Source organism: Micromys minutus (genome assembly GCF_963924665.1).
Source record: "Micromys minutus genome assembly, chromosome: 7".
In the NCBI taxonomy this organism is placed as follows: Eukaryota; Metazoa; Chordata; class Mammalia; order Rodentia; family Muridae; genus Micromys; species Micromys minutus.
The window spans coordinates 59,746,204-59,759,448 of NC_137976.1; the positions used below are offsets into that span (position 1 = coordinate 59,746,204).

The 13,245-nt window shown below is 43.1% G+C and overlaps 1 protein-coding gene across 5 annotated transcripts in view; it reads right to left on the reverse strand.

Moving 5' to 3' along the window:
* The window catches only part of LRCH3 (leucine rich repeats and calponin homology domain containing 3), a gene marked incomplete at both ends in the record, with an annotated part of 95,646 nt that overhangs the window by 3,592 nt on the left and 78,809 nt on the right, over positions 1-13,245 (reverse strand). For 3 of the 5 annotated variants that reach the window (XM_080918738.1, XM_080918737.1, XM_080918735.1), the window contains 3 exons: positions 6,080-6,157; positions 11,444-11,581; positions 12,544-12,650. In XM_080918738.1, coding sequence (XP_080774864.1) covers positions 6,080-6,157; positions 11,444-11,581; positions 12,544-12,650 — 323 coding nt within the window. Of the gene's footprint in view, positions 1-2,753; positions 2,958-6,079; positions 6,158-11,443; positions 11,582-12,543; positions 12,651-13,245 lie in introns of those variants that run through there. The other 2 variants (XM_080918739.1, XM_080918736.1) reach the window with 1 other exon arrangement.

Here is a 13,245-nt window from a genome sequence, read left to right on the forward strand (position 1 = left end):
GAACACAGCATGGTTTGTGAATGAATGAAGGAAGGGGGAAGGGAGGCCTAAATCTAAATGAGCTAAAAGTCATCTTTAAAAAGGAATTGTGAGGGCTGGAGAGATGGCTCAGTGGTTAAGAGCACTGATGCTCTTCCAGAGGTCCTGAGTTCAATTCCCAGCAACCACATGGTGGCTCAAAGCCATCTGTAATAGGATCTGATACTCTCTTCTGGTGTGTCTGAAGACAGCTACAGTGTACTCATATACATAAATAATTAAAAAATGTATTTTAGCTGAGTGTGTTTGATCCTAGGACTTAGGAGGTAGAGCCAGGTTTGTTAGTTCAAGTTCAGCCAGGGCTACACAGTGAGTCTTATAAAAACAGTATTTGAAAAAGTAAAGCATATCATAAAACCCAGCACAATAGATTATACTGAAGGACTACAGTGTAAGTTTACATCTTAGTAACTGACCCAGAAAAGATGACTACCATCTGGGTGAGAAGATGGATACACCTATCATCTTTGACTTAGTACAGGTTTGGTTACTCTGGTAAGAAAAAGGCAGATCTTGGTATAACACTTACTGGCTTTTCTTTTTTTTCATCAAGTTCATTTATTTATTTAGACAGGGTCTTTCTATGTGGACAAGGCTAACCTGGAACTCACAGAGATCCTTCTGTCTCTGCCTCCCAAGTGCTGGAATTTTCTGTTTCCAGTTGAGAATGGTCTTGCTAACCCGCTCAGGCTGGCCTCAGCGTGAGGGTTACAGGAGCACACCACCACAGCTGTGCCACTTGACACGACAAAATGAACTGCAGTAAATGCAGCAAGTGGTTGATTTTGAGGCCGCTACTGGCACTTGATATAATTACTTTTTTATTTAATGCTGATTTTGCTAAAGTCATAGCAATCTTTTGATTTGCTACTAAGTTCAGCAGTTTGGAATTAATACTTTGAATACCTCTGCAACTACAGAGTAGCTTTGTTTAAGATGACCCCGCACTGGATGGTGGTGCCCCACATTTTTGATTCCAGCTCTCAGGAGGCAGAGGCAGGCAGATCTATGAGTTCAAGGCCAGCCTGGTCTACAGAGGGAGTTTCAGGCCAGCCAGGGCCACACAGAGAAACCCTGTCTCCAAAAAACAAAAACAAACAAAAACCAAACAACAAGCAGGAGGGACCTGCGTGTGCTCTGCATGTGTCATAGTCTCCAGGCCATTCCCTGGTGTTTGCTCACCCGCACCCAGGCCTGAGCCAGGGCAAGTGGTTCGGTGCACAGGGGTCTAGACACCACTCAGAGGTGGCACTTCCACCCACACGCCAACTCTGCGTATGGTTCCTAGGAACCCACCACTGCCAGGCTCGACCACATGATAGCCTCTGTGGGTTTTACTTTTTCTTTGTTTGTTTTTGTCCTTTAAAAGACAAGGTCCTGCTGTGTAGCCTAGGTGAACTCAAAGTAATCCTGTTTCAGCGTCCTGAGTGCTGGGATTATTGGCTTTAAGCCTAACTCTGTGTGCGTGTATAAAAGAACAAAATTCTATAGAACTCAGACAACAATGACGGACCTAAGACGTCTTATAAATAAACAGAAGCACAGGAGCACCTCTGGGAGGCACTGCTGTCAAGTGCTACAGTCTGTCTCTGTGTAGCATTAGCAGTGGATGATAGACCAGCTCGCTTCAGATGGAAGAAAATGGGGGTAAGCAGAGGGCCAGTGGACTACAGCGGGGCACTGTGTTGTCATCTCGAGCTAAGGATCAGCTTTGTTAATGGAGTTTGCAGACAGTGCAAACTGCCATCTGACTGCAGCAGTGTCTCTTTAGGGTCCGAGTCCAGACACTACTTACTAAGCATTCTGAGTGCAGACTGCAGTTTCACTGGGACCTGTGGCTCAGATAGTTTCAGATACAATTGTATAGCCTACAGAACACAAACCTCACCTATAAAAATGGGTCCCTCATGTTAGAAATGATATGGATTCCAAATATCACATTCCAACAAGATTCTAACAGGGATCTGTTTTTAGGCAGCACACGATAACCATGCGTCACCTCAGATGCAAACTTTGTTCAGCTGCTCAGTGTGTGCTGTCTTAAACAGACACGTTGGGCTCAGAACAGCAGTCTGGGAAATCTCCAGTATCTTTAAACTAAAAATCCAGGCCAAACTAAAACTGGTATTTTAAATGCCCCATACCTTCTAAATGTCCAAATACTGTTAAAACTGGGGGTAAATTAGGAGTTCTGGGCAGAGATCTAAGTGACAAGGTACTCCAAGCTAGAAATGCTTCCAGAATTTCCATGATAAGCAGCTGTTGAAAGGCTCAGATACTGTGCTAGAGCACCCTGTGGCCCCGAACCATGGCCTGGCCCTTGACTGTAAGCTTCTGGCACCGAAGTGGGTTGAACAGTAAGAAAAAAAAAAGGCTGAGATATCACATTGTCCTTACTTCAGAGCGGAAGCTGTATCTCAGTATAAAAGATGGCCAGAGTCCTCTGTGGCTCAGGATTGCTTTAATAAAAACACTGCAACCTTTCCATACAAGAGACAAGGCCATAGGGTAGGAGGGGAGTCAGGGACTAGAGAGAATGCACCTCTGTTAGCTGTCACTAGTGCCTACTACACGATGCACTGCCTCTGTGGACACAGGAGAGACAATGCACTTCTCAAGTTAGCAGTCTGAAGACACACGTGTGTCAGCAATTCTGTATGAGAAACAAACCTTCACCAAGCACAGGAAGGAGCTGGATGGCACTGGCTGCATGGTCAGCTATAGGTGAAGACCCGGTAATAAAGCACACAGAGAATTAACATTAAAGAACAGTAAAATGCCACAAAACCCAGAAGCTGGACAGACAGACAGACAAAGCTGGATTCTTCTGCATGTGCCCCAAGAGAGAGCAATGTTTCGACAGTTCTCTTAACGCTGAGGTTTAGCTGAAGGATGTCGGAAGGAGAACAGAGATTGTCCTGTCCAAGTGCGAGCAGGAAAGGAAAACAGAAAAAAAAAAGTCAGTGCAGTAGAATGAGTCAAGTGCAGGGCTCAGAAAACCATCAGTCACAGTCGGACACACACCCTGCGGCATTTCACTGTAAGAAAATGCTGAAGAACAAACATGGGCTCATCCACAAATAGCTGAGTTTTTACTGAGCGGCAGAAGGAACTTTGCTTACGGGAGGCTAGCTGCAGCCCCGAGGAGACAACAGTGAGAGCTCACTGTGGCCCAGGATGTGGGAGCCTGACAGTGGGCGGTGAGTGGGAGGGGCCTGATTTCAATCCCACTCCTCACCACTGAGGGAAGAGTGGGGAATCACGAAGCCAGGCAAACCAGGCTCTCAAAGACCGAGGCAAGCTTTGCAGTGAGGGAGGGTTACTGCAGATCAGATCAAGTTCATCATCCCTAGATGTGGTTCACTAGGCACAACAGAATGGAGGGAGTGTCTGAAGTCACCATTAGTGGACTCACTCTGGAAATATTAACATACATAATAATTCTAGGATATAGGACAATTAATTCAAATACAGGTTCTTTTTTAAAATGTAAAACATTTAATAAAGGCGTAATAATAAACGTGAATCTCCATACACTTCCCTCTTCAGAGGCTTCCTGAGTTTCCTTATTTTTTAGTGATTCCTTCACAGTTTGAGGGTGAGCTGGAAACAGCCCACTTTCCTTCATAATTTCAGTCATCGTTGCGTATCATCTACATTTCATTTTATTTTTGTCTGAAACAGGGTCTCATATTGCCCGTGGTATTGTGTCACTCACTAGGTAGAGGGTCCAGGCATGCTCCTCCACAGGGGCTCACAGTTCACTCTACACAACACTCCGTAGTCACACTGAGAAGTGACAACCCTGAACCTGACACTCTAGATACTAAGTCCTCGTTTTATAGTCCAGTAAGGGCCAGAAGGAGGTGAGACCAAAACAGGCTGAGAGCTAGCTTGAAGCTACCAAGTTGTGAGTTCCTTATCCTTCACTCTGTCCAGAAAAATGACTAATTTTCATCAGAAGTAGAAGCACACCTAGAACTCACTGAAACTGGCAGAGAAGTGGGTGGAAGGGCAGAGGGGAGAAGAAAGAAGTGGTTTGAGTGGACGTCCATTTCCTCTTTCTGGCAGAGGAAATAGGAGTGGGTGTAGATATAAAAAAACCCAACTAACCACCCTGGAAAAAGGTCGGTTTAAACTGTACCTTTTCTATCTGTTTCTGTGCTCAGGTGGACCGCTGGCTGGGCTGTAATGAGCACTTGCCCGCCCCACCTGGAAGATGCTGACTTAAGCACATGGTGTAAAGCACTGTTTATAGTTTGCTGACCATTGGCAGAACTGAAAGAGCTCCAGGCTACAGCCTTTACAGTTTACATGTAGACAAGATGGCTGTGGAGCCTGGCAGGCAGCTCTCATGACTAGAAACAGTGTTGAGGTGGGCTCAGCAAATCCCAGCAGGGGCATGCCACACTCTGTTCAGTGCACACGGTGTGCTGACTGACGGAAGGCAGGAATACCTGATGCTAATATGTGCACAGATGGAGCTCAGGTTTTTCACCGTGGACAAAATACTGCCAGTTCCTTAGAAAATGGTAAACGGTCTCAGTATGTGTAAAATGGTTTTATAAGCTTTCATAAAACAATGATGTAAAAATGTTTGACTTTGTCCGTAAGAATAAAAAAAAGTCATACCTGAGTTTAGAAAAGAGAAACTACAAACCCACAACACTGCAAAAAAAGAACAGAATGTTCTACCTGATAAGGCTAAGAGGTTAAGTGTGGAACTCATGCTGGCTAATGTGGATACAAGGCTGGAACTGGCTTTCTTTTCTACTCTGGCATGTGTGCACCCACAAGAGAAGGGTTAGGGTTAGCAGGGCATGCAGGAGGCATAGCTACCATCTCCAACAAGGAAACAAAGTAAGGAAACAGAAACTGCCACACACATCAAGTTGCTCATGTGTCCCCTGTTGTCAAACATGGTGGTGTGCACACAGTTCCAGCACTGAGGCTGAGGGGAGGGAAGTGTCCCCAGAGCTCAGTCAAAGAGCCTGTTTCCTCTATCATCGACAACTCTGTGCACCCCTCGAAAGTAAATCAGTTTTAATGCTCTTCAAAAGGGCCCCTGAAAGAGCAGTGGAAACTCCTTTTCCTACTGAATCTGTAACGTTTAACTGTAGCACTGTCAATGGCAGGAAACACAACAGAACCCTGGTTCCCAACCTTCCTACTGCCGTTCCTCACCCTGCGGTGACCCCAACCACCAAATTATTTCCATTGCTATGTCACAACTTTAATTTTGCTACTTTCATGAGTTGTAATGTAAACACCTGTGTTTTCTGATGGCATTAGGTGACCCCTGTGAAAGGGTCAGTCAACCCTAAGGGGTGAGGACCCACAGGCTGAGAAGCACTGCAATAGAGGCCCATGGAAGCCCTGTCTCCTGAAAACATGCTTACAAGTGGAGACTGCTAACTTCCAAAGCATTGCAGCCTAGTGGATAAGCAGGTTGAAGCTGAATTAACCCTCTAATTTAGTTAAGAGACGGTTATTTGGAATACCTCTTTGTACAGCTATACCATTTATGTATTTATCTTAAACATCTGGGAAATTTGAGTGAAGTATACATAAGAACTCTGCTATTTTTGTATGATTTTGTGACGTCTAAAATAATTCAAAATTAAATTTTGGATACATTTAAAATAGATTTAAAATGTATTAAAAGTGTTAAAAAAACTGAAGGAAAGGTACTTGTGTGGAAAATATTGTTAAATATAGCTCTACCTGATCAAACAGCTAGTAGGATGCTTAAGAAAACAGAACAATTATTTTTCATTTTTTAGTTACAGTACAATTATCTAATGAGGGAAGCATGAAAAAATACTGCTAGAGAGAATACCGACAGTCTTGTATAACACATCATGTTAGTTGTGAGTCAGCAGCATAGTTTGCAGCTACTTATAGTAAGAACAATTAGACACAAGCACGTGCTCGCACCCATGTATGCGTGCGCACGCGTGCCCACGCATGTGTACACACACACACACACACACACACACACACACACACACACACACACACACACACACACGCATGTTACCTGGGGTACACCGATTTTTCTGCAAGCATCCAGGAAGTTCTCCACATTTCGCCTGCACTTTGCCATTGTTAATTTAGGCTGCAGTGAGACAAGAAAGGAGGAAACCATTATCAACAAAGATCAGAAAGAACGCAGACTTCAAACTACTCTTGCTAGCTGCCTCACAGACTGCTCCGCACACTCGGGGCTCAGCAAACGTTTTCGTAAAAGATCAAACAGTGAGTGTTAATCTTAAGAACCTTGGAACTGTTGCTGCCACTCAATTCTGTCAGAAACACAAAATTAGCCACAAGGACAAGTGGGCCACTGAGGCTGCTTTCCAAGAAAATATATTTGCAGAAATAAGAGCTGGCTATGCGAGGGAGGAGTTTGCCACCTCCAATGTCTGTATTTGCTTTGGTTTAGTAACGTAAGTGGTAAGAAGATAGTCTTTTCATTTTGAAACAAAAGAAAATTGGAGAAAACATCAAGAAAATGTATCACCCAGTGGTTCATCATTCAAACATGGCCACAATTAACAGTTTATTTTCTTTTGGTTTATTATTTTTGAGGCTATGTCTCTCTACATAGCCCCGAATAGCTTAGAACTGTGGAGACCAGGCTGGCCTCAAACTTAAGAGATCTACCTGTCTCTGCCTCCCAAGTGCTGGGATTAAAGGTGTGCGCTACTATGCCTGGTTCTATTTTAAAATATTACCTTATTATTATTTTTATGTATGAGTGTTTTGTCTGCATGTATATCTGTATATATTGTACATGCAGTGCCTGTAGAATCTAGAAGGTGCTGGGTCCTTGGGAAATGAAGTTATGGACAGGCGTAAGCTGCCATGTAGGTGCTGGGAATTAAACCTGGTTCTTTGCAGGAACAGCCAGTGCTAATATCGGCCCTCTTCTTCTCCTCCTCTTACTTCTTCTTATTTTTGCATTTAACTCATTAGACACCTTAGAAATTTAAAAAGTCTTAACAATGGCTACAAAGTTACTTTACAAGATGAAAGGTTGACGCAGGAAATTTCCTTAATTACTAACAAATGAGCTTACTTTTCTGTAATGATCTGTAAACACTGGAAATAACGAGGCATCTTACAACTTCTCAAAGTTTTGCTTTTCACCTAGTTGGTTATTATGAAACATAACATAAGAAAAATAGAAATTTCATATTCAAAAATGATTTTCAAGTTTCAGGTATGAAAGCCATATGTTTTGCAGGTACTGTGACCTACAGATATTTTAAATTAGTAAGTGCACGGACACTTGTACCATCGCTAGAAAACAAGACTTCACTTGTAAAATCTGAGCTTTCTACAAACATGAAACATAATTCCTTGTCATAAGAAGAAACAAAAGCAAGGAAAGAGGGCACTATAGTCTTGACAGACCAAGGCAGGCAGGGCAAGTATTAGCTTTGTCCCAGACAATGAAAAGGCAACCAGCAAGAGGGAAGGGAATGAACAGTTATCCACCCAGTTCTGAGGGAACAACTTGCAAAGGATCTTGAAAAGACAACAGGAACTCAGTACACAGGGAGGGCACCTGCCTGGGGCAGCTTTCTCCTGCTGACATAGATGCCATGATCAAAAGCATCTAGAGGAGGAAGGGGCTTACTTCATTTTACACTTTGGGGTCTCTTTTCAGGAAAGCCAGGCGGGAGAACTCGAGGACAGGAACCTCAAATCAGGGCTGAAGTAGAGACTGTAGAAGAATTGTTTACACTGGCTTGCTCAGCTGAATGTTTTATAAAACCCAGGACACCACTGTCCCCAGTAGGCTGGGCCCTTATAGCAATCATTAATAAAGAAAATGGAGCACAGACTTCTCCACAGGCCAACCTGGGAGAGAGGTATTTTCTCAATTGAAATTCCTCTTCCCAGGTGACACTGTCCTGTGTCACGTTGGCAGAGTAACAATCTGGCATAGGTCCCTTCCTTGCCAATGCCAGATTCTTAACTGAGGTGAAAAGGCAGAAAAGATGAAACATAAACTGTACAATCCTGATCTGACAGATGGCACAGAACAGCCTGGGCTCCTCTTATGGCTACTCCTGATCAAGCTGGGAGGTGAGCACAGACAGAGGGTGTGGGGTGTCGTGGCCTCTTTAGCTCCAGAGAAAGGTAAGTGAACTAGGAGGCAAAGGGGAAAGCTGCTAGGAGGAGCTTTACTGGGCAAAGGGCCCACATAAAGAGCATGCAGAGTGTGTGGCTAGCTCTACCTGCTACATCTTCTCATAAGCCCAACACTTTACATTTGTTTGCTGTATCTTTTATGTTTGTTTGTTTGCTTTTGAGAGAAGGCTTTACCTGTAGCTTTGGCTGGCCCATTGGTCTTGAACTCAGAGAGATCTACCTCCCTCTGATGCCCAAGTGCTGGAATTAAAGGTGTGTACTGTAAAAACAACTTTTATTCTCCTGTTTTGCTAACCTAGGCCTAGTTCTGGAAGTTTCTAGCCTCCATACAATCTAATCTAGGCCTAGAATGTTTTCAGCGTCTGAGACTTACTGCTGAATAAGCGTACCCCTTCTTAGTTCTTTCAGAACTATGGCTGGCTGCTTCAACTCAGTTGTTCTGGCTCAAACTCCTTTTCAGGCTGACTGATTTGAACTGGCTTCTCTCAGCTGTTGTCTGAACTGCTTGGCCTCGTACTATGGCAATCTGTTCTAATCTGACTCCTTACTCTCTGGCTCTTTCTGTCTTCACTTATGTCTAGCCTGATCTCTCTCTCTCTACAACTTCTCTCTCTACAACTGTTCCATAAAACTGTCTCCTCCTTTCCTTCTCTTTCTCTCTGCACTGTTCTGTTAGATCGCTTCTGTTTCCACTCTGAGAGTTAGGCATGCCCAATTCTGCCAATTCTTTCTTTGATTCATTACTTTATTTGCCACTCAATTAGACATCACTCTTAAACATAGGTGCTTCCTTTTACAAACTAGTTTTACCTTTATTGTTTAGTATTAAAGATATGTGCTAAGGCTGAGCCACACCACAATAAGAAAGTTTTTCAGTAAATAACATTATCTTGGGGTTCACAGTATGATCACACCACACTTGGCTCAAAAAGTTTATTTTTAAAATTTGCTTTCATTAAAATTTTTATTTAGAAGCACAGTGCTGGAATGTTTGGATCATGGCACTCATGAGATGGCTCACTGCCACCTCTAACTTCAGTTCCAGGGAATCCAATGCTCTCTTTTGGCTTCCATGGGCTCTTGTGATGCACATAAAATCATTCAGGAACATGTGCATGCATGTACACACACACAATTTACAAATCTTTTTCTTAAAATACAAGGAAACCTTTTTAAGCCATCCCTAAAGCCTTAATAAGCATGCACTAGTAAAGCACACTCATTTTGAGATGGCTATTAAGGGCTGCAGAGATGGTTCAGAGGATAAGAGTGGATGCTGTTCTTGCAGAGGACCACAGTTCAGTTCCCAGCACTCAATAACTTACAACTACCCCTACATTCAGCTCCAAGGGATCTGATACCTTCTTCTAGACTCAGTCAAGACAAAACTCATATGTACAGATTCATATTCAGATGTACACATATACATAATTAAAAAGTCAAAGTCCTGGAAAAACGAAGACCAATAATGCCCATAGTACCTGACCCTACTTCTAAGAGGTAGTGTTATTCTCCAAGTTAGTAACGCTGAGTTTACATCTTAGCATAGCTTAATTCCTCCACTTAGAAGCAAAGAAGAAAACAAGGTAGCTCAACAACTGAAAGACTGTTCCTAACATTCCTGGTGGGATTGCCTGACTTCCTCTTTCAAATGATGACTATTTCTTTCCTATGGTCCTTGTTTTCCAACCTTTACTAGTATTATACCACTGTTTTCTTTTTTTCCCTTATTTTTTAACTTACTTATTTTATTTTATGTGTCTGCTTTGCTTGTTTGTGTACCACTTGTGTGCCTGGTACCCACAGAAGGCAGAAGAAGGTATGAGGTCCCTAGGAACTGGAGTTTTAGATGGCTGTGGGCTACCATGTAGGTACTGGGAACACAGCCCAGCTCCTCTTCAAGAGCAGATGCTTCACCTCTTGAGCCCCCTTCTCTAGCCACTATTCCACTATTTTGCAAAGGTGAATCTAAACTTTCTTCAAATAACATAATATTGGGATAAATGCTGATATTTAAAATGTCCGGCTCAACTGCCCTAGAATTAAAAAATCCACCTGCCTCTGCCTTCCAAGTGCTGAGATTGAAGGCTTTTGCCACCACTGCCCAGCCTAACTGTCTTCCCTTTGAAAACAGATGGAAACATACACAACCGTGGGGCGGCGACTGTGAGAGGAAGCTTGGTGCGGTTGAGCGAAGGCTTAACGCCCCAAACCCCGAAGGAACTGTAGGAGCTTCTGGCACCAGGCCTCTGTCACATAGCCACAGTCCCTCCACATATAGATGAGGCATTCCTAACATCTCAGACCAAGCCAATAGGAAGCACCTACTGTCAGACCCCGACTCACCCCAAAACTGTACACAAGATCCTATCCAGAAGGAATAAAGTTGTATGGGAATTAAACAAACAAACAAACAAACAAACAAACATAAAATGTCTGGTTCATAAGTGACTGAACTTTCAAGGAGAATGCCTCTTAGTGATACATTTCCTGATTCCACAAAGGTAACGATAAATGAACTCAAAGACATCTGGCAGGATTCCGCCAGCAGAGCAGCCAGTCTGTAGACATAGTCATAAGCCTGGCTCCAGCCTGGAGTCAGGGGTCAGGTCAGCAAATTGTTAATCATAAATGGACAGAAAAGTACAAAGAGCCCTTTCTGCACGATTAATCATGGTAGCAAGATACTTTACTGGTTGAGCCATCTTTCCAGCCCTCCTTAGTGAAGTTCTAACAGTGTGCATTGTACTGCTATGCCTATTGAACAATCAACAGCATTTTCAAAAGTTGCCCACTAATTACACTAATACAAACCTCTAACTGCTTGACTTGTTTTAAGGCCTCTAAAACAGCCTGGGATTTACCACAGTTATCTGCAGCCTCACACTAAGTGTGATCTTGTCTCAACACCTGAACAATTCCTTGATTTAAGTTGCTAGCTGGTATACTTTACAACTGAATTAGTGCAATTTCTTCTCTAGAAGCTTCTTTGAATTCTCTAGGTAATTAATTTGGTCCCCTTTGGTATGTTCATAGCATACTTTTTAACCCATGGCTTACAATATTCAATACATACTGTAGATTATTGTTCTTGTGTCTGCTTTTTCTTAGTCAAAGTGACAAGAGGAAGGCAGGGACTGGGCCCTTGGTATCTGCTTTTATAGCTTCCAGCACAATGACCCCACTGAGCTGAAAAGCATCTAATGAAAATTAGCCCATGTTGCCTGGGACAACAACTTACCACGGCTGGAGATGGGACATGAATGCTTGGAACAGATCGAGGCCGAACATGATTGGCCAAGTGGCAAAGTACAACCCCGTCAGTTAGAGCTGCTCCAAGGTCACAGGGCAAAGAAACTTTCAACCGGTATTCAATGTGCTGCAAGGACAGAAAATGCCATGCATTAACCGAAAAGTGCTTATCACATAGGATATAAAGATAATTAAAGATACAGAAAAAAGTGGGACTTGATGACATATGCCTGTGAGCAAATCTGAGGCCAGTCTGTGATGCCAGGGAGTTCCAGGCTGGCCAGGGTTACAAAGACCTTGTCTCCAAACAAAACAAAACAAAGTCTAGAAAAGAAAAGAGCTTAAGATACTATAGTCTCCATGTTTCTCCTAACTTAAGTCAGTAACTTACAGAGTCAGAATATATGCATCACAGCCAGATCACAATGGTACAAAAGCACAAAAGAAATTACTACAATTTTATGACTTAGGAAACCACTAAGTCCTGGTTTTGTGGTGTGTGCCTGTAATTCCAGGCTAGAAAGGCACAGGGAGAAAGACTGAGCGTTCAAGGCCATCCTAAGTTACACAGAGAGAACTTGTCTTAACAAACAAAACCATAAACCCCAACTGGATTCTTGTTTAATTCCGAAATAAAATAGCAGTCCCTCAACATTTACATATGGCTTGAGCATGTGCACGTGCTCATAGATTCTCTTTCAAGGAAGGGCTCAACGTGAAGCACAGTCTGGGCCTGACCTGGTGACCCGGCTCGCTCAGGTGACCGAGTGGCTAACTCGTGGACACCATGCCTGGTGCTTACACACTGTAACTACTCTTCTGAGAGTGCCTTTAACACGATGAGAGACAGCGATAGAAACAGAAAAATGAGCATGGCTACAAAGTGAACTTTTAGAATTATTTATCCAATTTTCTCAATAAAAAGTTTAAAGGAGATTCCTGAGGAGTGAAATTTCTTTTGCACTCGCCACAGAATGCCGCACAGAGGATGTGACTGACATGGTGATGGTGGACGAGAGGACATGTGACCGCGGGGCATGGGCTACAGCCATGGCACTGCCGAGCGCAGCGCAGAGGGAGTGCACATACTTTCCGCAGCTGATCTATAAGTTTCAGCTCTTCCTCTCTCTGTCTTGTTATGGAATTTGTGGGATCAGCTGCAGGTGCAGAAGACAGGAGAAGTGGGGACGCACGACCTGGAAAACACAGGACAGACAGGAAATCAAAATGCCAGGCCAGGAAAATACATTGGTCTGGCAAGTTTCCTTGCCAATACAGCATTTTCTACTTTTGCTGATCTTGTAGATGGAAGACCCAGGTTTGGCACCTTTAATCACAGCACTCAGGAGGCAAAGACAGACTGCTCTCTGATTTGGAGGTCAGCCTGGTCTACATAGTGAGTTCTAGGACAGCCAGGGCTACATAGAAAAAAACAAAAAGAAGACCCACATGGTAGCTCACAAACCTCTGTAACTCCAGTTCCAGGGCTCCAATGCCTTATACTGACCTCCTCAGGCATGTGGTAGACATACACACATGCATGCAAAACACCCATACACATAAGGTAAAAATAAAGGTTTCCTTTTTAAAAAAGTATTATTATTATATGAAAGAACACAGGTCTATTGAGCACACTGAAAGGGGTAGTGGGCTGGACAGTAACTAAAGGACCAGTTGAAATTTCAAATATACAATTACAATGGCAAAAGGGTAGTAACATCTTAGTCTCAGTTACATCCATTTACAAAGAATTTTATTGACAAAAACCACATATATGGAAAATTACATAAT